Source organism: Manacus vitellinus, unplaced genomic scaffold, assembly GCF_001715985.3.
Source record: "Manacus vitellinus isolate BGI_N305 unplaced genomic scaffold, ASM171598v3 scaffold_28_pilon, whole genome shotgun sequence".
Classification (NCBI taxonomy): domain Eukaryota; kingdom Metazoa; phylum Chordata; class Aves; order Passeriformes; family Pipridae; genus Manacus; species Manacus vitellinus.
In genome coordinates this window covers 7048767-7074247 of record NW_021940122.1, presented here as the reverse complement: position 1 = coordinate 7074247, position 25481 = coordinate 7048767, and the positions used below count along the sequence as shown (strand labels likewise).

General features: G+C 47.2%; 1 protein-coding gene across 1 annotated transcript in view; it reads left to right on the top strand.

Moving 5' to 3' along the window:
• The window catches only part of CASQ2 (calsequestrin 2), a 32399-nt gene extending 6918 nt beyond the window's left edge, over positions 1–25481 (top strand). Inside the window, exons 2-11 of the mRNA XM_008922525.2 lie at positions 6588–6672; positions 8138–8238; positions 10467–10578; positions 11413–11486; positions 11944–12074; positions 16884–16929; positions 19590–19644; positions 20335–20435; positions 20826–20900; positions 24675–25481. Of these exons, the coding sequence (XP_008920773.1) occupies positions 6588–6672; positions 8138–8238; positions 10467–10578; positions 11413–11486; positions 11944–12074; positions 16884–16929; positions 19590–19644; positions 20335–20435; positions 20826–20900; positions 24675–24884 (990 nt within the window). The 3' untranslated portion in view covers positions 24885–25481. The remainder of the gene's footprint in view (positions 1–6587; positions 6673–8137; positions 8239–10466; positions 10579–11412; positions 11487–11943; positions 12075–16883; positions 16930–19589; positions 19645–20334; positions 20436–20825; positions 20901–24674) is intronic.

The following is a 25481-nucleotide window of genomic DNA, read 5'->3' as shown; positions in this document are numbered from 1 at the left end:
GAGCTATTTAAACTCAAAGCCTGAGGACAAATGGTCTATGAATAAAACAAGTCTGGAACTACAAAGTCCCTGATCATCAGAGAAGGAAGGCTCAAGGGGAGAACAGTCTAACCAGTTTTAAATGGACATTGACGGCTTTGTGACAGAGATTGAATGACATGATTATGGGTCTGATGACCAAAGATATCCTTTTGCAGCCTCTGTCTCTAAATAACAGGCACCCAGGCAAGAAATCCATGGCCTAGGAAAGGCCTAGCAAGGTCCAAATTATTTTCTTTTTTCTCCTTCGCACATTGGGATTTACCTACATACATGAAAAAAAACTTGCCCAAGGAAATAGAGCAAGCAGCAACAATGAAGAACTCAATTCCCAGGCAGTCACTCCTCCCCTCCCCAGTGCCCCGGGAGGGTCAGTGCTCCCTCTTGAGCAGTGCTGATGGTGCTCATTCCTGTGTGCTCTCTGACGCAGCTCCGGTGAAGGCCAGCTGCCATACATGATACGTCCTTTTTCTGGGAACCCTGTCCAGCCCTGGCAGGAGACAGACAGCCGTCAGCTAGCAGACCTCTGACACCTCGAACCCTGTGCAAAAAGGGCTGTGTATATTTAAAGCTTTCCTCAGTTCTTATTTCTCTCTGCTCACTCCTTGGGTAAAAGGTTTTCTTGTCTCAAGGACCCCTCTGTTCCCCCAGGGCCCTGCCTCCCTAATCCTTCCTGCAGATGCAGGACCAGAGCTCCCAGCTCTCGCCTGCAGCATCCTGGACTCTCCGGGATTTCAGAGGTGCTGGTTTACACCCACTTGGTCAGAAAGTGGAGAAATCCAGCTTGTTCCTGGGAGCTGGAGGCGTACAAATGACATGGGCAGTGGTCTGCGTAGGTGAATGGGCTGAATACCAAGCATGTTTCCCTCCTCCAGCATCTAATGAAAGGAACCAGCTTGTGCCCTGCATGGGTTTCACAGCCGCATCCAGTTGTCAGTTTCAATGCAATCTTTCTGAGGCCAGAAAGACAACAAGGCAGCAACGGCCTCACTTTTCTCAGGGACAGCTCCCAGATTGCACCTTCAGTCTCCCTTTTGCCAAAGGGGAGGTTAGGGGGGTGTGCCTCCAGCCTAATCCCAAACCCCACAGCCTGGGGCAGCACATGTGTGCACACACACACGTCCCCGTCTGTCCTTGGCATACGAGCTACACAGCTGAGTTGGCAAAACATCTGTGATGTAGTACCAGTGAGGACTGGCTGGGAGCAGCAGCAGGTGGCCCCTGCACCCATGGGTGCTCAGTGGCACAGGCATCAGCCTCGGTTAGTTCGTGGCTGAGGGGGCTGCGCTTTGGCTTACAGCTCGCTAAAATTAGGGATGCCCGGAGCAGATAAAAATACAGCCCTAGCTATGTGAAACCTTTAGGGAGGCAGCCAAAGAGCACATCGTATGTCTAACTGTGCAGAGTGGCTGTGCAGCAACTAAAGCTCCAAGGCAGTGTTTTTGGAGCATTACCTGTGAAAGCCACCTCTGAGGGAGTGACCTTTGGGTGTCCCATATATGGGGACTTGCCTTTTAGTCCAAGGAGCAGTGACCCCTAGGAGGGGAGGTTCAACCTCTCCAAGCAGTTCAGGTGGTGGAAATGCGTTGGAAGGTGGGACACACAATTCTTCTTCAATCCTCACTGCCAGCAGAGTGACTTCTCTAGTGGCAACTGCTCAGCAGGCTTCTGGCCCTGCTCTTTGATCATCATGATGCTTCAGGACTTCTAATTTACCAGCCTGAATTATGGAAGAACCTAGTGTGCTATGCAAGGGAATGCTAGAGGAGACAGCACAGCATTAGGAAGGAGAAATAACCCTCTCTGCTCTCCAAGAAACTGTCCACTGGCTTAAACAAGAGAAGCCAACTATAGTGTGAAGGCATGAGCCCTGCGTTAAGATTCAAAACTTCTGGGGAAATACCCTAGACACTTGCCATCTCCTCCTACTGATTCTGAAAATAAAAACCTAACATTTTGAAATATAAAATCATCATCATTTCATCAACCAGTTTCTGACCATCAACATCAACTGCAGCTTTAAAGAGAGTAGTAGAGAAGTGTAGATTGCTTGTGGAACTTTTCCTCATCATCCCCTGTTGCTCTTCTCTTTGCATTGCTGGAGTTTTGTTCTTCCTCCACTGCTAGATAGGGAAACAGAAAGCTCCCCGTGTGTAAGAGAATTTTACTTACAATGGCTTTCAGTTACCCAAACGCCCCAGACACCTGTCTCCCAGCCTGAGCAGCTAAGAAAGTTGAGCCTTACTGTCTGTGGGAGCTCAGTGCTAGAGAAGTGGGAAGAAAATCCAGACCAGAATGCCATAATGTCACTTCACAAAGAAATCTGACCATGCTGAGACAGCCACCCCTTCCACCCCCATTTGTAACCCTCTCTGCTGGATTTTGTCTGCCATTTAGCAGCAAAACTGACACTAAATGCAAGGTTTGGCACAATCAGTGTTGTCTGCAGCTGGAATAGGAGCATGGTCAGGCAGACAGTGATATTTCTACTGCTGTATTACCTGGGATTTTAGAATGACCCTGTGCAACTTCTTAAATCTCAAAAGCTTCCCAGCATCACACCTAAGTTCAGATAGGTACAGTGGGTGTGAAGCTGAGATGTTCGGCAGGGAGCTGTGTCTTTCCACACCCATTATTCAGAGTGCCTGTTACTGCTGACACCATACAAGATGAGGTGGTTCTTGCTTACTCGGTGGTACTCAAGCTTCACTTTGGGCTGGCATGTCTCGCACATCCCAGAGGGTCATGCACTCCCTCATGCTTACCTAAATTCAAGTATGCCTATTACCTGAGCCATGTGGAAGAAAGGAGGAGTGCACCCAAACTCACACCTCCTTTTCCGAAGGCTGCACAGAACAGAGTTTGTGATCCTGTGGTTAGAAAGTATGCATTGCAAAGGCTTCATGCACATGAGAGGAAGGCTGGAAAATGTGCATGAGATGTGAGCTTACAAGATACTGGGCTCTTTGCTCATCCTCTCAGCCAACTCAGCTTGCCCAAATCTCTTGCTCTACCTCAGGGATTGCATGATCAGTAGGTCCAGTTCTTCCAGGGCAGTTTATACCCTCCATCTCCCTACGCAGCTGTTGAAGCTAAATTACTCACTATAGAGGTTGACACAAAGGCAAGGCCTCTGGCTGGCCAAGACTTCAAGCAATATGAATTTAAAAGCATGAGGAGGAGGAGTGGAAGGAGGAGGGGCTGTGTTCTTAGATTACAGTTGCCTCTGACCCAAGGTCCTGAGCCAAGAGGATTGTCAAGATTAGAAACATTATCTGCATTCAAATCCCCACTAGCATTATGGAATCAGAAAATACTGTAAGGGGATATATAAATGCTTGATACTGTAATGAGTAGGGGGCAACTAGCCAAACTGCTGTGCCTCTGGCATACTCCATGTTTTGCTGCCATATGGGATTGAAGTATAGGTGTGGGAACATATCTTCACCTACGCACTGGTCAGACTCACCTGCTGCAGTGGAAAGCAGGGAAAGCAAGGCCCTGCATAGCTGGCACTTTCAAAAGCCACCACATAGGTACTGACACCCTGCAAAGGTCTCCTGCCCCCAGGAACTGCCACAGTAGAAAGAGCTAAAGAGAGTCTCATGTTACACAAAGAGTTCCCTGTTGTGAGACGCTGCTCTGAGGATGAGCACAGGCTGTACTGCTTTCCTCATTGTCTCATTAGCATGAAGGTCTCAGCAGAGGAGCCAGGGTGCCTGCTTGGCTCCCAGCTCTGTCCCCTCATACAAACATAACCCACAGGCACACATACACCCTGTACACATGCACACACCGTTACACATCTTCTCTCGGGATGAGCCTCTTCAGAGGGACATCTGTAAACATTCATATCCACAATACATACACCTCCAAGAGACAGTCTTGCTAGACACAGTCACACAAGCCCTGTCACACCAACGGGCACACCTCCAGCGTTACTGTGGCCATTTTTGACCACTGAGCACTCTCAGAGTCTCATACAAAGGGGCTTTCATCACATCACCCATGTTTTCTTGACACATTTACTCTTTCCCAGCAAGATCCCATGCTCACAGCTACGTGGCTACACCCACACCTCTCCAGACTTACCTCGTGTGAGCTGCATACTGACATACATGACTCCTGATCAATGCCTCCTCTCTTGCAGTCAACCCAACCACTTGTTTGTAGCAGGTGTTGCAGCTTTTCTGACCTTCTTCAAACACCCACAAGAAACCTTAACCATCTTCTGTGTGCAGGGGTCAAGAACTATTGGGCTTAAACTGCCCTGACTTTGTCTGGCACATGGCTCACATAACTCTGAGTAGCTAGATAAGTATCAGCTGGAGTGGACATGACTGAACAAGTCTTCTTCCCTTGGGCTTTCTGTGTTTTACCTCTGGTCACAGAGCAGCCAGAGCTTCAAGCATTGACTCTGAGGAACCTCTTGCCGGTATGCACAACTGCCAACAAGCATGCTGAAAATGTCCCAGAAAGCTGATGATCCTACAGGCTCCATCCCCTTGTCCAGGAAAGACCCATTATGGGGGATCTTCTCTCACCATCTTGCTTGGAGATGTCTAGAGAGTTCACAAGAGGTGTCCATCTCTCACAGCAATATTGGGTGCCAACTGCTCTCAGGTGTTCCGAGATGTACAGCCGTGGTCTGAGCCAGGAGATGGGATGCCAGACCAGTCAAACTAGTGCTCAGATGCCTCATCATTGGATATGCAAACATGAATCAGTGCTCTGCCCCATTCAGGCAGTGTCCATGGCACAGGCCCCGAACGTGCAGCCTTACCTTTGTTTTAAAGCACTGGCAAAGAGCAAGGAAAGAGCATTGAGATGCCTGTTTCCTGTGTAACAGAAGCACCCCTTTTGCTTCACATGGTGTCCCCTTAAGGACAACAGGACAGATAGCCACAGGGGGTTCAAGGCTGCAGTGTTGCTGTGGGGGTTGGTGTAGACTATGTCCTCCTGGAGGGCTTTGGGTTTGGAACAGGCCTGGGGATGCATATTTGTTGGAAGGAAGGAAAGAACCACATTCTTCATCATTCCCCTTTGCTCAAGCAAGGTCCTGAGACCTGATCATCAGGGTGTCTGTCACCATCCTCCAGAATTTTGGGGACAGGCTGGGTGCTGACAGCACAGGGAGCTGGCCGGCCCCATGACGCCCCACTGCACAGGCGAGGTAGCTGCCCCACCACTTTTGGTCCCCAACACCTTTAATTGCTGCTCACTTTCACAGTGGCCGGGCACAGGCAGAAGCTATTTATAGTAGGGGAGCCACGGGGCCGCACGGCTGCGGTGGCAGCGCCACTGGGTGACATTCAAACTGGCTTTGACTCTGGGGCAGGCACTAAAATGGGTCGGGCAGGGGGGCTTCCTCATAAATCAGCCCTCTATATCTCTGGTCATGGCTTTTCATCTGCCCCTCTCCTACCGCCGAGCACTGGCAGCTGTGCCCTAATAGGGACATTCCTATCCCAGAGACCCCTGACCCCTCATCTGCATCATCCCCCACTCTCCAACGGGGTTGGGAGGAGGAATAGCAAGAAGACCAAGGCATTCATGGATCAGGAAGGGAGAGGGAGCAGGAAGAGGCTCTTACAGCTGCTTGGTGGTCTCAGAGCATCATTATCACCTTGTATGGTCTGTAGCATGTTTGCAGTGGGGCTGTCAGTCACCTGGTGCTTAAGTGGACCCATTTTCCAGGGTCACTGCATCTCTAGGAGCCTATCTGGAATTCACAGGGTCTCACCCGGGGCTGCTCCCACCATGGGGCCCTTGCAGAGCTTCTCTCCTTTCCTCACATATCTATTTTCACAAAACAGGCAGGAACTCGATATCTTCAAGAGGCCCCTTCGTCAAAAATGGTGGGAACAGGGGGCAGTGGTTTAGAGAAGTTGTGAGAGGTAAATACGAGTATGGCTGGGATTAGATGCATTTCTTTAGCGAAAAGAGGGGACCAGGATCTGGGGGGCTACTGAAGCCTGGACAGGAGACATGACTTCAATTATTTCATAGGACAGTGAGCCTGTTTTGGCCACCCCATTGCATGCATGAAAGAAACATGATGCTGTAGTATCCTGCATCCCATCCAGTTTGCATCCACTGTTACCTGGCACCATGCACTTCAAGAGTTAAAATGTTAGTAGTGCCCCCACATTGCACTCCCCTGAAGGAGGCCAATAAGGCACCAAGGAGGAAACAGTTTTTGCTTTGTGTCAGTAGCACGGGTCTTTTTCTTCCAGCCATGCCCACTGCTTTAGCGTCTCTGATTCAGTCAGGAGCCCTCTCCCAATGCCAGTCTCAAACAGCTGCGAACAGCCTGTGGTAGTGCCAGCAAATCCCTGCTGCAACACAATGGGAAGAAACCCAACCCTTGTGACCTCTGGTTATCTCAGCAGAGAGGCAGCATGTGACACATCCCACTCACTGGCGCTGTTCAAAAGCAGAATATGGGTCATTTGTGTCTGTCATGCCATGCTAGTGGGGCGTGATGCCCTTTAGCTACCCTGTGGTGTCAATGCTGCTAATGTTGGGCTCTCTGATTCCTCCCACAGCTGGCAGCTCAGGTCCTGGAGCCCAGAAGCATCGGTTTTGGGATGGTGGACTCCAAGAAGGATGCCAAACTTGCCAAAAAATTAGGTGAGTCCCATGTCTGACATTTCTGGAATAGCTTGGAGAGGCTGTGGGAGTGTTGTCGAACAGCCAGCCCCATAGAGGGCAGCCAAATCCTTGTTACCAGGATAGGGAGGATGTTGGTGGCACTTGCACACTGACCACCTACCCACCTCACCAAGGGCAGGATCAAGTAGAGGGGTAGGGGTGAGGATGAGAGGAATGAACCCAGAAAGACTCTTTCAGCAAAAACCTTGTTGTCTGAGAGTACCAAAACCAAACCGAATCAAGTGAAAAAGAAAGGCAACTCATGCTGTAATGATGACAAGGTATAAGCTCACAGCTTGTTGTGCAGGAACAGTAAATAGATGCTATGGAGTAACTTCATGCTTTTCCTACATAGAGACATAACTGATACAGTGGGCCAGAATCAGAACATACAGGGAAATAACATAGGTCCCCAAATGTCACCAGCCCCACAGCAGGGTGACCTCTGCCAACAAAAGGGGGAGCCACAGCCTTGCAATGGTTTGGCAGCCAGGTGCCAAACTGTTCTGGTTTGCTCCCCAGAGCAAAAGAGGAAACTTGTTCTAAAGGTGCTGCACTGCCCAAGCCTGGACACAGCTGCATTACAGGGACTGACAATCCTTTCATATTTTAGCCCACAAAACAATATGGAAATACTATGGCACATAAATAAAACAGCACACAAATATACCACTAGGCTTAATGTCAGAGACTGTTTAGACATACCAGACTGTAATTTTCTTTCCTAAATTAGAGGTTGTGTGAGGTAGTGGGAGCTCAACTAAAGACAAGAGCTTCTGCTCCTCTGAGAAGAAACAAACTACCAACCACCTTGACCTGTGGTACTCTGCTGTCCTACATTACAGGAGGCCAATGCTGCTGATTTTGGAGCCTCCAATGAAGTGCAGTGGCACTCAGTCCTCAGTGCAGTGATATTGCATTCACATCTGCCTCCTGCTGTCTGTGCCATCTCTCCCATTGGTTTCTAACCCTTTTGCCAAGGCCAGATAAGCCTCAGACAGTTTGAAGCTCACTTCTAGATCACTGTTGATGTTCATACAGTCCAGCCTTCTCCAGACAGTGAGCACAACCCTCAGGAAAATCCACTTTCCATGGTGACAGGTTGTTAAAGTCTGAGCTGCCAGTTAGAGCCCAGTATATACTGTAAGATAGATAGCCAAGATAAAAAAAGTTCCTGGTACAGAATTTTTCCAGATGAGGCCAAACCGTGACCTGAATGAAAAGTTCAACATTTGGGAAGAAGTTAGCCCCAGTTCTGGCTGAGGTCTGTCCCTGTGCCATCAGTCAGGAGATTGCTCAGGTTGTTTCTAAGTAGACCAACACAGTTAACTGGCAACTGCATTTTCCCAGACAGCATTATTGGAATAACAAGCAAGATACTCTGCAGTAAAAATGCTTTTAGTGACACATTAACCACGTTATATTTCCTGTCTCCTTCTTTCAGGCTTGCTTGAAGAGGGAAGTCTCTATGTCTTTAAGGATGAGCGGTTGATCGAATTTGATGGGGAACTGGCCACAGATGTCTTGGTGGAATTCCTCTTGGATGTAAGTACAGATAAACTCAGAGCTAGATAAAGCCTCTCAGAGAAGACCTTGCAAATACTGAGTTTGCTAAAAAACACAGGTGTATCTTTGTTTGAAATGCCATCTGTTTGCTACTCACTGGTAGAGATGGCATTTGCCATCTTCCCCAATACTTGTCTGACCATGAGTTCACAGGGAAGCTGGTATCTTTATATGCTACCAACCTCTTTTGTCTTGGAGACATTATGCCCTCTTTCTTGTTTATGGAGTATTTGAATGGAAGTCAGCAACAATCCCACATAACTGACTGCTGATCACCCATCTCAGTTAGCAAGCTGGTGTGCAAACACTTTGCCATTTGCAAAGTCTTCCACATTATTTTTTTTTAAAGAAAAGTTATTTTCAAAAAAAGAATATCCAAGAAGTAGGATTCCTATAGAGCAACTAAAAAGAGCTTGGTGCATTGAAAAGGCCTTATGTTGCTAACTATTTTCCCATTTCTAGACACATACAACATAATATCTCTTCAGGCAACTTCCCAAATTGCACTGCCATGAGTGAGAGAAGGTCAAGGCCCTAGGACTAAGTGCCCTTGGGTCATTTCGTGCACGGGCACAATGATGTACTCACCTTTGTGCCTAAATGAAAAAAAGATGCTGAATTCCCCATATATATGTTGCACTTCTCTTTTTTTACATTTTATTCCTAGGAAAGGCAACAGCCCAAAACCATGGTCTTTGCTTTGTAATGAAAACATTTTGTGGTGGTTTGGCTTTCCTTTGAAATGAGACTCCTTTATAAGCAGCCATGCAGTAAAGCAGATAAGGGAGGTAAGGCGAGCAGTGGAGCTGGCAGTGTTTGTTTCCCAGGGTGGCAGGTTGCCTACATGGTCACCTGTGGTGCAGGACTGCCTATAAGAAGAAGCACAGCCAGGGAAGAGAAACAGATACCTAGAACCTCAGCTCTTCTGTGACAATGTCTGTGGCTGCATGCATCGGGTGTTGTGGCCAAAACACATGCTAGTGGATTCAGGGGCAGAAATGGGCATCTGCCCCACTCAGGAGGGCCAAGGATAGGTCAAGGCTTTGCCATGACCCCGCAGCAGTGGAATTCCTGGTTCCCATGGCTCAGGCCACTGGCAGCAGGAAACTGCACATACTGTTGTGGGTGCAGCAGAGGCACAGCCTCATGTCGGAGCACTGCTCACAAGGAGTGCAGTGTAAGGTGCTTGATGAGGTTTTTCTTGCTATGCCTTGTGGTGTGACACTGAAAAATCATGTTCTGTGAAAAAGAAGAGACCAAGGATTTCTATTTGGGCATTTTCCACTCAAGAGGAAAAGTACTTGGCAGGGTAACAGCAGGTAAAGCAGGGAAATAAAACCAAACACATTTGTGTGCCTCAGCAGCCTGATCTGAAACCTGAGGTTCTCTCTGAACCAGAGGTTCTCTCCTCCTCTGTAGGCTGTACAGTGGCCTGCCTGTTTTTTTTTTCCTCTAGTGAAAACGCACCTGATTTATACCAGTATTATTGGGCAAAATAATCAGGCTGAATCTTTTCACCGGCAGTGACTAGTTAAGAAAACAGAAATAAAGTCTGAATCAATGGCAGGCTAAAGTGCCAGATAGGTCTTCCAGATTCCTCATCAACACTGTGATGTGTGTGGGGCCAAAGCCTGGCTTTAAACCATTCTTCATAGGAGCATCAGCCAGGAAAATTCACATCCAGACTTTCCACTGCTCCAAACCTCTGTTTGGCCACCCTCTAGTGTGCTGGTTTTGATGTTTTTCAGAAGCAAGTTCTTTGCAATGAACTCTTCCACCAAATGACACTTGAAAACAGGTATATATAGATGTAGGTATATATGTATCACTTACAGAAGCTCACAGTGTTCATACCAACTCCTTTTGACTGCTCTTCCTTCTTCTCAACCTCCCTAAAGCCAGCTGCAATTGCTACCCCTCATCTCTCATCGCAGCAGGTCCCTCAGCATCTATTCAGGTTACCCTGTCCTCTATCAGCCTCCCTCTGGATGCTTTCACCTATGCAGGGAACCTACTAATGTCTCCCTTTGAAGGTGACCTGCATCTCTCGGTTCCTCACATTAAGGTAGAGAGCACTAATTAGGGTTTCCAACAGTGAAGAAATTGGGTGACCCCTTTCTCCTCACTTAGGCTGCTTGTGACCCACCCTGCCAGGCATAGGTTGGTGCTGCAAATCACTGTGCTATCACATGCATTTGTCATGGCAGTTGCTAGAAGACCCCGTGGAGGTCATAAACAGCAAGCTGGAGCTTCAGGCCTTTGACCAGATCGATGATGAAATCAAACTCATCGGCTACTTTAAAGGAGAAGACTCTGAACGTAAGATGAATATGTTCCTGTGGGGCTTAGAGCCTGGCTGGGGGCTCAGGGGGCCGGGCGTTGGTTGTTCTGCATGAACATTAAGGGTGTTAGGGGTATATGGCAGGGTGCAGCAATGTGAAAATTGATGGAAGATGAGGTGGGGTTGCAGACAAGTTTCTGCTGGTGTTATGCACGAGCCCATTCCTACACCAACAGCCATGACCCTTCTACAAGGAGTCTGCTGGTAAAAGAAGAGGGCCATAATCCAGGGCTCCTAAAGCAAAGTAAGTTTACCTCACCCAAAATCGGTTGAGATTACAGTTATACTGGGTAAGGAAATTCAGTAATAAGTACTCTGAAGAGAAGTGGGAAAAGCCTGTTGTAAAGATCTCCTGCCAGGCTGGAACCCAGCACTGTGCTGTTAGGAGTAACAGTAAAAACATACCTTGTTCCTGTACCTTGTTTCCCCTCCTCCTGCAGCAGGACAAGCATGCCTAATAATGCTTGGTGACCGCTTAGGGAATGGTGGCAATCATTAATGCTGGAGCAATTCCATGTATTTCCCAGGCTGAACTACCTCTGGACCTGCTTGATGGTGCTGCTGATTTCAGCCACAAAGTCTGGCGTGCTGGGATCTGTAGTTTTCCTGAGCGCTGTGGAGCTGTGCAGCGTGTTGCTCCACTTGAAATGGTCCTTCTGTGTAAACCCTGAAAGGGTGGAAGAAACATAGGGCTGTCATCTGTTGGAGTTTGCAATAATTTGTATTTTTTCTTCCCTGATGCCTTCTGTGCTGATCAAACTGTGGTCAGCTGTCTGTGAAATATCTTCTTCATTCCCCTTTTCTCCTTCCAGATTTCAAGGCATTTGAAGAAGCTGCTGAACAATTCCAGCCGTACATCAAGTTCTTTGCTACTTTTGACAAAGGGGTAAGCACCCACAGACCTAAATGGGAGCTCAAAGATGCCACCACTTGTTTTCTGAGAGCTCAGGATGTTCCCAAATTTATTATCTGGCTCCAGCTTCTCATTTTCAGTGTTCCTGTATTTTGTGGTATTCGTGTCCACATTGGGATTTGGCTCTGTCACAAGATAAAAGGCCATTTCTGCAGCATGGAGGGAGGTCCTGATATGGGTTTGACCTCCATCAGGTCTGCAGGACCTTGAGTCTGGCTTTGCTCTACTCCAGTGCTTGACACCAGTAGTGGAGAGAGCATCAGTGGGTTTTTAACCAAGGAAAGATCCATTCTGTTTTGTGGGCTATCCCTAGGAGCGCACTCTGAGGTAGAACAAGCACCTTGATCTCAGCTCTGCCACTAGGAGAGACTCTGGGTAGGCAAAGAGGCACATCAGGCTCCCTCACCTCTGACTATCTGCACTGTAACAGGTTGCCAAGAAGCTAGGTCTGAAGATGAATGAGGTGGACTTCTATGAACCATTTATGGATGAGCCTGTTCACATCCCTGATAAGCCTTACACAGAAGAGGAGCTGGTTGAATTTGTGAGAGAGCACAGAAGGTAGGTAGTGTACAGGATGCTCCTGGAAAAGGAAGGTGAGTAAAGGTGTCTGTCATTGCAACCTTGCCTTTCTAGGGCAACCCTCTCAGAAAAAATCAGCATGACAACCACCTTTTTCATGATTTGCTGACCCAGGTTGGAGATTGTGGCTGGTTTTTCACTAGTCCCAGAGGTAAAAGTATCTGTGTAGCAATCAGAGCTCACTACAATGGGGCTGTGACAACACAGCCTCCTTTTCCTCCCTAGTTAGTCCTCCTTCAAAAAGCTGGGAGGCTTGAAAGCAGTGGAGAGTGGAAACCTTGGCCTACTTTCCATGCTTTTTATTTAGGTCTGTGTAGAAGATAATCTTCTCCAAGGCCTCTCAAGTCAAATTCAAATCTGTCCAGTCCCATCCTTCCCCAAAACAGCTTCACTAATGACTATATTCCTCTCCTAATGTCAGGTACATTTGGAGGAGGCTCTGAGCTTAGACGGAGCTCGGAGGAACTGCGATGGACTAAGAGACTCCTGCTGACAAAGGGCACAGAGAGGCAGCCACTGCTGTCATGGCTGTGTTGAGCCTCATGTGGCAATGGTCCTGAGCACCTACAGTGTTTGGTCAACCCAGCAGGAGCTGTGGATGCTCCATGCTTTTTGCAATCAGGTTTATTGCACAGTTGTTCAGGGACTCAGCTACCAATGTTTTGGAAGTCACCGGAGAGGATGATCCTGTGTAAAAGGGTGAGGTTAAATATACAGGCACAGCTACTGATAAGGTGCTGTGTTTTTACACCCCTAAAAACACCATGCAGGATAATGGCACAGTTAACCTGCTGCTCCTGCAATAGCATTTCCCAGCAGACATTCAAGGGGCCAGGCCAGAGTTTCAGGAAAGCAGGACCATTGATACAGAGGGGGATCTCAAATTGGGCTCAGCTGGAGGTTTGTGTTCAACCACAGAGGATTTAGAGACAGAAGATCATCTCTGGAATCTACAACTCACCAGACTAGGAAACAGAGCTCTGCTTTTTCTGAAACATGAAAAGCTCCTCTATCTCCCATGTACTTGAAATTCACTTTGCTGACCTCTGAGACTTCTTGACCTCAGTCCTTCCCATCTTTTTTTTCCAAGCTCTTTCTGTTGAGCAGTAGCATCAGGAGGCTGATTAAGCACAGCTAAATGCTAGCCTAATAAGGCAAGCTCTCCACCAGCACAAAATTGCAGCGAAATGCCCTAAGTCTTATATATTTCAAGATGCTATGTGGTCCTTGCTAGGATCAAGGGGGTGGGCCATGCATTTTGCAAGTGCCAAGGCTCAGAAGAGAATTAAAAGGAGTCTTGTAAAATTGGATGCCTGAAATCCCAAACCCACCAAGGTGCTGCTGTGGCAGGGGAGGAACACTGGGGTGACAGTGATGTGTTCCTAGCAGTTAATGCTGAGCGTCTCAGAGCAGAAGTACTTCTTCCTACCTTGCCACCAGTAAAGGACCTAAAGTCTTCCCTTCCTAAAGATGGGAATTAGTCAGACATGGAGATGATCAGACCTGTAGACTAAAATGAAGTAACCTCAGCAGCTGCCACATGCTGGTTCCCTGTAGGCAACTTGGCAGGGTATTCTCTGCAGGAAGGTATAGAGGATCATTGGCCTCCTCCCCCTCACACAACAGATTTTCTCACTTCATGGGCATGGATTAACCCTTCTGAGGTGCAACGCCCCGCTGCCACCTCTCCATCCCACTAAAGGAGCCATGTCACATCAATGGGGAAAGCTACTACTGGTCAGCAGCATCCAGGCTCTTTGTCATGCCTTAAAGAGCCCTTGCAAAAATGGCTCCCCAGTACTGTGCCCAAGGAGGCTTCACTACCATTTCCTCCAGAAACTGGGATTTGCTGCGCTTCCATCGCAGCCTCAAGACAGGATCTGAAGCAGGTGCCCAGGAGGAGCCCACACACAGCCTCCCAGCTGAGGCTTCTCCAGGCAGCTGCAGACTGTGGTGGGAAAGTTCATCCTCTCCTGAGCAGGTCAGGAAGTCGGTGTTGGGTGTGGTGGGGTGACTCGTGCAAGGCTGCACAGCAGATGGGTGTCCATCTGGGCGCAGAGACCAGGCGCTGGGACTCCAAGGTCTCAGCCCAGATTTTGCTCCCAGTTGCACAAAACCAAATTACATGGTAGCTCCTCTGCTTGCAGCAAGAGGCCTTTGGGTTTATGCCTGTTTCACATGCAAAATGCTGGGGTTGGACCCCCAGTTCTCTGCAATTGTGGTGTAGCAACCTGGGGGACTGAATTCTGCTCCCTCTTACTTCACAGAACCCCACTTACTTCACTCCCACCAGCATAGGGAGGTATCCAGAGCAACAACACAGCAATCAGTTCCTGTGGGTGTGATCAAATCCTTCCCACTGAGTTTCCTTTCTCCAAGTGCTTCTCCCAGAGAACAGCTTAGGGAAAGTGTCTTGAAAGCAAGCTACCAATATGCCTAAATACGTAATGTGCATTCACCTGATATAACCTCTGGGTTTGGACTATTAACAATGAGAGGATTGCTAGGTCAAAAATTGTTTATCTTATTGGCTATTTCTTCAATGTCTATAGTAGTTTCTACCTTATTTCTATTTTGATGCTAAAAATACCCTATTGTAATGAGTTCAGCAGCTGAATTATGCATTGCATCAAAAGACCATTCCTATTTGTTCAGTTTATACCTGCTCCCTAATGATTTCTCTGTACACCTACTAACTCTTGTGTTAAGAGGAACAATGACTAACACTTTAGGTAATCTGTAGGGAGAGAATTGCAGAATATTCTGAGTTGAAAGGAACCCACAAGGATAATCAAGTCCAACTCTTAACTGAATGGCACATACGGGGATCAAACCCATGACTTTGGCATTATTAGTGCCATTAGTGCTCTAAGATATTCACTTTTTTTTACCATTCTTGATTTTTTACACCCCCTGCCAAATCCCTCTTCTGTCACCTTCTTTACAAGATAAAGAATTCTTATCTATTTAATCTTCACCAAATAGAGATCATTCCACACCTTCACTCATCACTGCCACATTTCCATGTGCCTTTTTCAGTTGTTCATGTCATTTCTGTGATGGGATGACCAGAACTACACATACATTCACTGTGGAGGTGCACAGTGTAGCTCTCCATTGCCATGAGGGTATAATATGTCCTTCTCCTTAGTAATTTCCCAACTGTTTGTAACCTTCTTTTTGCCATTTTCCTTTGGAGTTGATGCTTTCTCAATTTGTTACAACTTGCCCCCTTTCCTGAGAGGCAATAATTAATTACAACTAATTTAGAAGCCACTGTTGCACCTGTATAATCAGGGCTGGTTTTCTGCAAGTGTGTTACTTGCTATATGACTGTTTATCATGCAGACACTCAAGTTTCAAGAGATCTCTCTGTATCACCTCTGTTTTCATCAAAGAACTGGATATGATAAGCAAATCTTCCTATTTCCCATCTTTTTCAGACTATGTGAGAATATGTTATGCATGTGATCATGCCAAAGAATATGCTATGAATTGGTTCATTTCCTCTGTCACGAAAACTGAACATTCATCTTCACTCCTCAATGGTATTAATCCACAGGAGGATCCTCTCCTCTGATCTAACTGCAGTCAGTTTCCCTGAGAGTCTTTAATAAAGGATCTTGTCCAATGGTTCTCCAAAGGCCACTCACCACATTCACCAGCATACCTTCCCCCACTCGTTGACTTGCTCCAGGAGCTCCATAGCCACAACTTTCCTCCTAAAGGCCTCTTGTAAAATCACATTATGTTCCTTCAAAGCTCTCTTAGCTCTAACTTTGCTGGTAGCACTGTGCTCATAAGGAAGTCACCCTTCCAGATCTGTGGCTCCTCAGGTCCTTCAGGAAGCTCTATAAAATGCTCTTGTTGCCACTGCTCTGATAGCAGGGCAAACTGAAGTGGGAGGTTACAGTTACACATCTCACTTATGCCACCTGGTTCTGGCAACACTCTTCTACTCCCTTTACCAATCTGTTCTAAAACCTCATAGACTGACACTTCTCTTTGCAACAGGTCCTGGGACAGGTCAGCCACAGAGACCGGCTTTTCTGGGGGGATCCTTCATGAACACCTGATGTCATAGCAAGCAGAGGTGCAAAGGATGACTTGTGCTTGTCTGCTATGGCCTTGTGTTCCTTGGGTGCCCCTTTAACACCACAGTCAACTCGCAGCCTGCCAGGCTCTCTGACAAGCTTCCTGCTATGATTGTGTCTGAAAATATTTACTCTTAATTTTTTGGTCCTTTTTGAACTACTTCTCAAAAAAAATTTACTTTGACTAGTCTTAGGGTTTAAATTTTTTTCTCAGTGGTTATTAGATTATAAATCTTCTTCAGAGGTTATTCTGTCTTCTTTGTGTCAGCAGGGGTTGGAGGGATTTCTATGCTGAAATTATGCTGAGGTAAAACCAGGAGAAAAGGGAGACAAAGCCCGTTAGGAATGTCCCAGAACAGAAAGACAAAAGTGAATGGGTCACCTCATGCTCTCAGCACAGACAGAACAATCTACCACGTGTGAGACTAATTCACCAGCACATCCCAGCACAGAGAGGCATCTCATCTTCCCAAGCATGAGTAGTGGTTGCGATGACTCCAGTGGGGCCAGGGGCAGGATTTTATCACCATAAGTAAAAGCATAAGTTGACCTACAGTGCCCCCACGTTGCATTCAAAATGTGGCTGATCCAGCCACAGTCAAATATGCCATGGTGACCATTTCTGTGTTTCTGGCAGCATCACATGTGACAGTGCTGGATATGTCCTCAAAGAGCATTTCTGTCTTCCTTTCAGGGCCACCTTGAGGAAGCTGCGCCCAGAGGACATGTTTGAGACGTGGGTAAGTACATGAGGGTGGGAAGCCTTGTGTCCCCTGCCAGCTTTCAACAAGGAACTGCTGCCCAACTCCAGTCTCTGGCTGGGCAAAACACTATCTTTCCTTCCTTGCAAAGCTACTTTCTCTCTTCTCCAAGGAAGGGAAGGCCTTGGCTGTGATGCCCAGTGCCCGTGTTCAAACAGTGTGCTCAAATGCTTTGCTCAACAGCAGTGGACAGCTGAACTGGGTCCCGTTTGCTCCACAGATGGAAGAGAGAAAGCCAAGCAGTTTGCCAGGCAGGTGTTGGGCCTGTGTAGGGACCATGACAGAGCTGTGGAGGACATTCTGCTGCAGGATGCTCCATCTCAGCTAATGGATATCAGTGTTGGTAGCAGGAAGATTTCAGTGGCCTGCTTGCTGGGTGAGCTGCACAGATTGTACAGATGTCTCATGGAAATTCACAGAATCATAGATTGGTTTGGGTTGGAAGGGACCTTAAAGATCATCTAGTTCCAACCCCCCTGCCATGGCAGGTATGTCTTCCACCAGATTAGATTGCTCAAAGCCCCATCCAAGCTGGCCTTGAACACTTCCAGGGATGGGGCATCCACAAATTTTCTGGACAACCTGTTCCAGTGTCTCACAACCCTCACAGTAAAGAATTGCTTCCTAATATTAAGTCCTAATTCCTAAATCTAAATCTACCCTTTCCCCCTCACCCTGTCACTACATGTCCTTGTAAAAGTAACAGAGTAGTTGTACAATTCAAAATGCAAGTGAGGGCAGGCAGTACAGTTAATTATATAGATTTCAAAGCAGATCATGCATTGATTGCACTTATTATGGTGTATGCAAGCTGCAAATCAGCAACTGTGAAGAAGTAACCAGCAGTTTAGCCCCTATCACACACTCTCCCTGGTCTGCAGGGTTGGGGAAGAGGGAAAGAGTGAAAATGAAAGAAAAATTGTGTATAACAAATTATCCCTTCACTGTGAATGAATACAATGTTAAAAGCTAGTCAGGGACCCTCAAGTCCCAGATGAATGCTGAAAAACAAAGCTGAACAGGTGCTTTACAGACACTAAGGAAGATGCAGTCATTCCTCCAGAAGGCTTGACATGTTTATAACAGCATATTCAGATGTCCCCTTGCTTGGCTGTGTAACATGAAATGCTGCGAGACTCTGAAGTGGCAAAAACCTTGGGAGTCTTTAATACAACTAGCAAGAGGTAATAAAATTGAACCAGGAGTTATGAGTCACTTAGGCATGATAGCTTTTCATTTTGTTTTGAAATACAGACTCTGTATAGAACATAGCTCCCAAGATCCATTGAAGCCCCTCCAAGGTTTTTAACGGAGCTTCAGTGAGACCCAAATTTCACTTTCAAACTGAACAGATTCTAAATTAGCCTCAGGAAAAGTGTGAATTCACAGCGGTGGGACATTTCTTTACCAGCAGCCTGGGAATACAGAGCTTGCCTCCACTACAAGCAGGGAACTCATACCTACAGAAGAGAGAGGGCTGGATTTTGATCTCACTGGAAGTTTACAACATGCTCAATGCTTTCACTGGAGTTAGTCCAGTTTCATTTGCTGCCTTGGAGGTCAGAATAGAGCTATGTTATATAGCTATATACATATAAATATATATGGCATATATACATATATTTTATTTTACTGTCTGACAATGCTGCTGGCAAATATGAAGAAAAAGTAACAGTGCAGATTTTGCCAGCTGTAAGTGGTCTGAATTCCAAGTAAATCTGCCCAGAATGTCCCAGTGAAAACGTATTCCCTGAAGACATCCACAAAGGCTCAGCATCCGCTATTGTTTTTAAAGATAATGTTTTCCACTTAATCTTTCAGGGGCTTTTTCCCTTTCAGTTTTTGATGGTGGCTTTGTCACCTCTGGGCTCAGAAGGGAAAAGAAATTAGCATTTAGATGGGAATTTTTTCTTGCATTAAAACCAATTGAAATGGAAACCAGGACCGACAGCGGGTGAGGAAGGCGAAACCGATCCATGGGATAATTCAGAGATGACATTCATAGCAGGCGGATGATGAACCGGCCAGCAGATCCATTGGCCTTTGCCGATATCATTACCCATTACTCATGTGTCTCATGGAGAAAAGCAGCCTAGCAGGCTGTCATTTCTGTCCTCCACTCATTGGAGCCCTGAAATGAGCCCCCCCCCAGTTCTTCTCACCGCTCATAGAGAGCCTCACCTAAAGCGGAAACCCTTCACCTCCCAAAAGATGGTGGCAGATACTTGTTTCCCTGTAAACTGTCCCCTGGGATCTGCAAATTGAGGAGGGTAGGTGGCCTCAGGCATGAATGGGAAGCCTATATTCCCATGCTAGAGAGCCCTCGACCTTCTCTGCAGACAAACTTTTGCCCCACACCATCAGAAGCTCCCTCACCTTTGCCATCATGGTGCACACACATCATTTTTAACTGAAGACTTTCAGCAACACTACCCAAACTACCCACTTCAGCACCGAATACCTTCATGACTCGGCCTCACCTCAGCTTCCATTTCTGGCTTCTCAGGGGGGCTCCAGTCAAGCTTCCATTTGCAATTTTCTTGTTTGTTTGAAGGCATCCCACTGCTCTCAATCTCCAGCAACTGCCCAGACTCTGCCCTCCCTCCCTGGCCCATCAGTAATGGTTTTGTTGTTTCCAGGAGGATGACATGGAGGGTATCCACATCGTAGCCTTCGCTGAAGAAGACGACCCAGGTAAAAGGCTATTTTCTTCCTTTTGTGACTCTCCATCCCTCAAGGAAGTGTGTTTTCTTGTGCTTTGTTTGCATAGTGGAGCCTAGTACCCTGGCTGGGATGGGGAGCCCCAGCATGATGGGATGGGGAGCCAGGATGCTTCTGGGTGTTTATGCTAGCAGGCGTGCTAGCTGGGATTCAAATTCTGGATATAAATGGATGACTACCTGGGAAAAAAAAGTCATCCCCTCCACCCAGCACCAGAATTTTCTCCCTAACTCTGCATCCATCTTGCTGTGTGAATCTGGGAAAGTGCTTAAGTCTGGGTGTGTGATAGGCATGTGGGAAACCAGAGGCCACAAACTCCTGAAAAGCCGTGGCATCAATGCGTCTCAGAGCCATCAGCATGTCGAAATGTTTTGGCCTCTTGGGGGCTCAGTTCCTCCCTCATCACAAGAAAATAGTGACATTGTTCCACTCCATGGAAGGATTATGAGACTTAATTCATGTGTAACTAATTTCAATACCCAGGGAGGATGCCTGAAATTAAAAGCTTTATTATCGAAATAAAGCGCTGGGAGACAGCATTTTAATGAGAACTATAAACAACTCCTGTGTGCATAGGGGAGCCAGGGAAGCTGGAAACCCCACAAGCAAAAAGTGCCAGTGTGTTTGTAGGAGAGAGTTACAGTGGTTCATGTGTCATTTCAGATGGTTTTGAGTTCCTGGAAGTTCTGAAGCAGGTTGCCAGGGACAACACCGATAATCCTGACCTGAGCATTGTCTGGATTGACCCTGATGACTTTCCTCTGGTGAGTGGCAGAGGCTCCTTGCCTTTCTTGGTTTAATTTGTGGATGGGGTGGGTGTGGGGGGGTGTTTGCATGTGCACACACAAGTGCAGGAATTGCCCAGGGAATTTGGGAGAGGGAAGGATGGGAAACTGGACCACAGGCAATCCCCTTGAGAGTTTGTTGTTTGGGTCTTTTGGGTCTGCCTCCCATGAAGGTGTTATCTTGGGAACATTCCCAGAGTTGGCATTTTCCTTTGCCAGGTGTGGCAACCCAAGCTTATGTTCAGAACTCTCTTCTCTCCCATGCACTTGTCAATGCACATCCCTCACACCACAGCCCAGTTGACTAAACTAGTGCAAGGGGGCATTACAAACATCTTTTCCTGAGCTTTTTGTTTCTCACTCCTGCAGCTGATCACTTACTGGGAGAAGACCTTCAAGATCGACTTGTTCAGACCACAGATCGGGGTGGTGAATGTCACAGACGTGAGTAGTGTGTGCCCAGAAAATCCAGGGACCCCAAGATTAGGGTGCTAGAAAGGATGGGACTTGAGGTCCACTGGAATCAGTGGGATTTCTGCTCTTAAGTACAAGTAGACCAGGCTTTTGCCCTGGGAAAAAGTGTGAAGACCTCACCATTCTCACAAGCAGTGGAGTTCTTAATAGCTCCGATGTCCAGCTTCAGGGCTTTGGTCTGAGTGTGTTTCTGCTGCTGAGTCACACACAAACTACATTTACTGAAGACAGGACCAGCTCCTGTGGCCTAAGATTCAGGGCTTTGCCCAGTTTAGGTTTCAAGGTCTCACATTTCCACCCCAAATCACAGCATGAACCTTTATCCATTCCCTGCTGTGACAGCCTGTGTGGGATTGTGGAGGAAAAGTGTGTGTAAGGACAAAAGAAAGCCATGCTTAGGGAAGAGAAGAGGAGAAAAAGGAGGTTGTTTTTGCAGCAGAAGCAGAATGGCACAGCTTGAGCGTAGGAGGGAAAAATGGTCTCCAACAGATGACAGGGAGAAACTGTACAGCTTGAAAAAAACTAAATAAATACACAGTTTTAATAAAAGTACAGCATAAACCGGTAATCGAGGGATCCTCCTGTGGTAAAGAGGGTGTGTTGAGATTCATCTAGGCCCTCCTCCTTCTCAGCCACTGCCATGCAGGTAGTGCTGGAGGGATTTGGGTGGGAAGAGGAGACCCACCCAAGCCATACCTGGTGGTAGTGAAGGGTTTCCACACCGTCCCACAGCCAGCAGCACTGCAGAGGGAGAGCTGGAGAGGCAGGTGCTGCTTTGGCACAGCTGCAGTAGTGGTGCTACCCACAGCACCCACAGCACTCACAGCTGTGCTACTGAGCCAACTTTCTAGCAGCTACTGTTTTAACCATGGTTGCCTTCAAGCCAGCAAGCCACGGGACTGACATCAGGTTACCCACACACTGTGAGTTTTTAAGGCAGGTGGGAGAGGGACCCACTTGACCCTCACCAGCAGAGATCTCAGGAGAGTCGCTAAGTGCAGTGTAACATGTTTCACAGCCCTAACATGACTACAGAGAGAAACTGTTTTCTCCTCAGTCTGACCATAGCAGTCCAGATGATCAGAGAGCCCATAAAGCAGCATGCTGCAGCCTGGCTCACTTATTACCTGAGTTTATTTTTGGTGGTTAAGTGCCAGGTGTTTTAACCTCTTAAAAATGAACCTGTGTGGGTACATAAGAGTCTCTGGAAACAGAAATCTCTCCACTGCAGAAGTAAATTGGTGCTTGACTTTGTGTTTGCAATTTCAGTGTATGTGAACTTGATGTTTCATTAGAAGAGAGCAGAGAGGGATTTAAGAGTTGGGACAAATGTCTGGGGCTGGGTGCTGGTTCTGGCACCACCACTGACCTTGCTTCCAGCCTTCACATCCTCTCTCTTGTATCGCCCCAGAAAAAGAGGGACAGCAAGTGTGTACTGGACGGTTGTGCCTATGGTTAAAGCAGATGCTGTAAGACCATAAGATGGAAGATGGGGTGGTGAAGGCAAAGTGATGGTGTCATGAAGAAGGCAGAGCCCCCGGATATTGCCCATCCCGTTGATGGGGATGAGAGGCTGACTTGGGAGTCACTGAGTGGTTGCAGCGCTGGCTGGATGTGAGCTCTTTACCTGCAGTAGAGCAGTAATCCTCCAGACCATGAAGACCCAGTGATTTAAGCCTTGTTAGCAGAATTGTTAAGGGAGAGACAAAAGGGAAGGGGACCAAGATAGCACTTGTCACTTCAGATCATAAGAGGAATGAACAGATAAGCCAAAAATAGAGCCCAAGTCTTCCAGTCTTTTGACCTTCTCACTAGTCTGCAGTACCTTCCTTCATTATATTTACTGTGACTGGTCATGTTTAAGTCACGTCAAAGTTACATTAAACAGAAATCAATGGAAATTCATGGAAGTGGGATTGTCAGAGGCATGAGAATCATATAGAAAGCAGTATTAAGTAAGAACATATGCCTTATTATCCAGCAGTCACTCAGAGACCTGTAAAAACTCATGCATTATCTGGCTTTGATATAGTAAATGTTTCAGGTTGTTGATTATAGTATTTGCAGTTTTTATTTCATTCCTCTTAAGTCCATTTTTTATTTCTCGAGAGAGATTTAAGAAAGTTCTAGGTTGGTGGGTGATAACTAAAACAAACATTGAGCTCATTTCATTATTTCAGTGTTACATCACAACATTCAGCCAAGTTACACAGGTACAAAGTGGGGCTTACACAACAGAGTAAAAATAAACACTGCTGTTGGCTTCTGTGGACATAACCCCTGTGACCCCACATCTTCTCTAAAAACCTGCCAAAACAAACACTGGAGCTCCCAGCTGCCCCAACTGGCTCATCACATTGTGGTGGCTCAGGACTTAGGGCCATGATGCTCTGCTCTGCAAAATATCGCTGCTTTATTTGCACAGCATCTTCTCTAGGTAAAATGGGGCCACTCCTGTTCCCATTATTTAAATGTGTCACTTTTTTCCACACAAATATTCCTGAGGTTAAGGACAAGATCATTTGTGTGAAGCAAGAGCTGCATGCCTCTCCATTGCTATTTTTTATTTCAGTTTTGGTAGTTTAGAAGGAAAATACTGTATGGGAGAAATAGCTTTCCTTGAGCAGAAATTGGTCTAGAGTTTTAGCAAGCCATAAACCAAAGAGAATTAGATAGCACAGACAGGGAAAGAAGTTGGATGCATTTTCAAAAGCTGGTAGTTTTCTTCTGAGATATGAAGATCACTTGCTTCTACAACATCAAACACTGAATGAGATAACCTCACAGCACCTCTGCAAAATAGGATGCTGATCCTGTTTTGTGGAAGGGATGCCGTGAAGGGAAAGGGGCTGACCCAGGTATTTACCCAAGGAACCTACAGCAAAGCAGAGAGGAAAATCTTGATTTCCAGGCCTCAGAGACCATTCAAGCTATGCTTGCTGTCCCTGGGTAACAGTTATAATTTAGTCATCATCTTCTTACTGAATTCCCCCATCCGCTCTGGTTTGTGGAGGTAATGCAGACAGCTGGAGGGAAAGAGCAGGGGCACCAGGGCATTGGTGGTTTTCGCCATTCTTCAGCTGTAGCATGGCTGAGATGATCTGAGGAAAGGGTCTGCCAAGAGGAGGAACCACTATCACAAGTGGAGAGTCCAGAAAACAATCCTGAAGCAAAGGTGATGGTAAAAATTTGGGGAGAAGGAGTGATGACAGAGGGGTATAAAAGCTCAAAGGAAGAGGTCCCAAAAGGGCTCAGGATGGAAGGAGGGAAATGCTGTGATGTCCTATGAACTGGGGTAATGCAGGGGGAACTGGCACAGTTGGTCTCTTTGAGGTCTCTTTATGTAGACTTGGAGTCTACAGAACTCCCCAGACAGAGTGAGGACAATGCATTGGGTAGGCAATGCTCTTGCTCACAGGTGTAGGCAGTGCAGGAGAGGAACAGGCAGCAGTCACACATCTCACCCAGGGCACACAATACCACACACCCATGTAAACCCATTGACCAGTCCCACTGCCCCTGGCCAGATACAACAACACTACAGAGAGAAGCGGTAATCCCAGTGCATGGGCCGAGAGATGCCTTGCTTGAGTCTGCCCACAAGCTGTGGCAAAGAGGGAGCTAATGCTGCCACCAACCCTGGATCCCACCCATGGTCCAATCCTTACTCCTACGATAGTAGTGAACCCCATCTCTTGCCTGTGTCTCTGAGGGCAGCTAATCCCCCATCACCTGTCCCTGCAGGCTGACAGCATCTGGATGGACATCAGAGATGATGATGATCTGCCCACAGCTGAGGAGCTGGAAGACTGGATAGAAGATGTGCTTTCTGGGAAGATAAATACTGAAGATGATGATGATGACGACGATGACGACGACGATGATGACGATGACGACGATGATGACGATGATGATGACGACGATGATGAAGACGACGATGATGACGATGACTAACTGTGACTCTGTGCAGTTTGACTTGTGGGGCCCGAGAGCCCTCCCCCTGCGGCAGGTCCTTCCATTGGAAGGCCTGTGTTTGAGCAAGCACCGCTGCTCCTATTTGCCCCCTGCCCTGCTCCCCGTGCCCCTGCCCTTGCCGGGACCCCCTGGCCTGATTCTCAGTGGTGCTGAGCCACCGGGACTGCCCCTGCGGTGGGCAGTGCCTGCAGGCACCCAGCACCGCTGCAAATCATGCCTCCTTAGTAAGGACAATAGGAATCTGCAGGGAATCTGCCCCGAGTGTCCCAGGGCAGGAGAAAAGTGCCTGCCTGCTTGCTGCCAGAGGGACGCAGGGAGCCAGTTTGTGTTTTCCATGTTCATCAGCCCAGCACTTAACATCCAAAGACCAAATCTCCCTTCAAGACATTGAGAAGGCCTCTGTAAAGTTTAGTCCTTTTATTAAACACAATGCCCTTTGCAGATACTCTGCCATGACCACTCAATCCTGCAAGTCCTGCTGTGGGAGTCCCTAGCTAACACTAGGAGCAGCAAAATGCTTTGGGAGGGGAGGAAGGTTTTAGGGATGCTATTAAAGTTTTCGGTGATTCCACATAA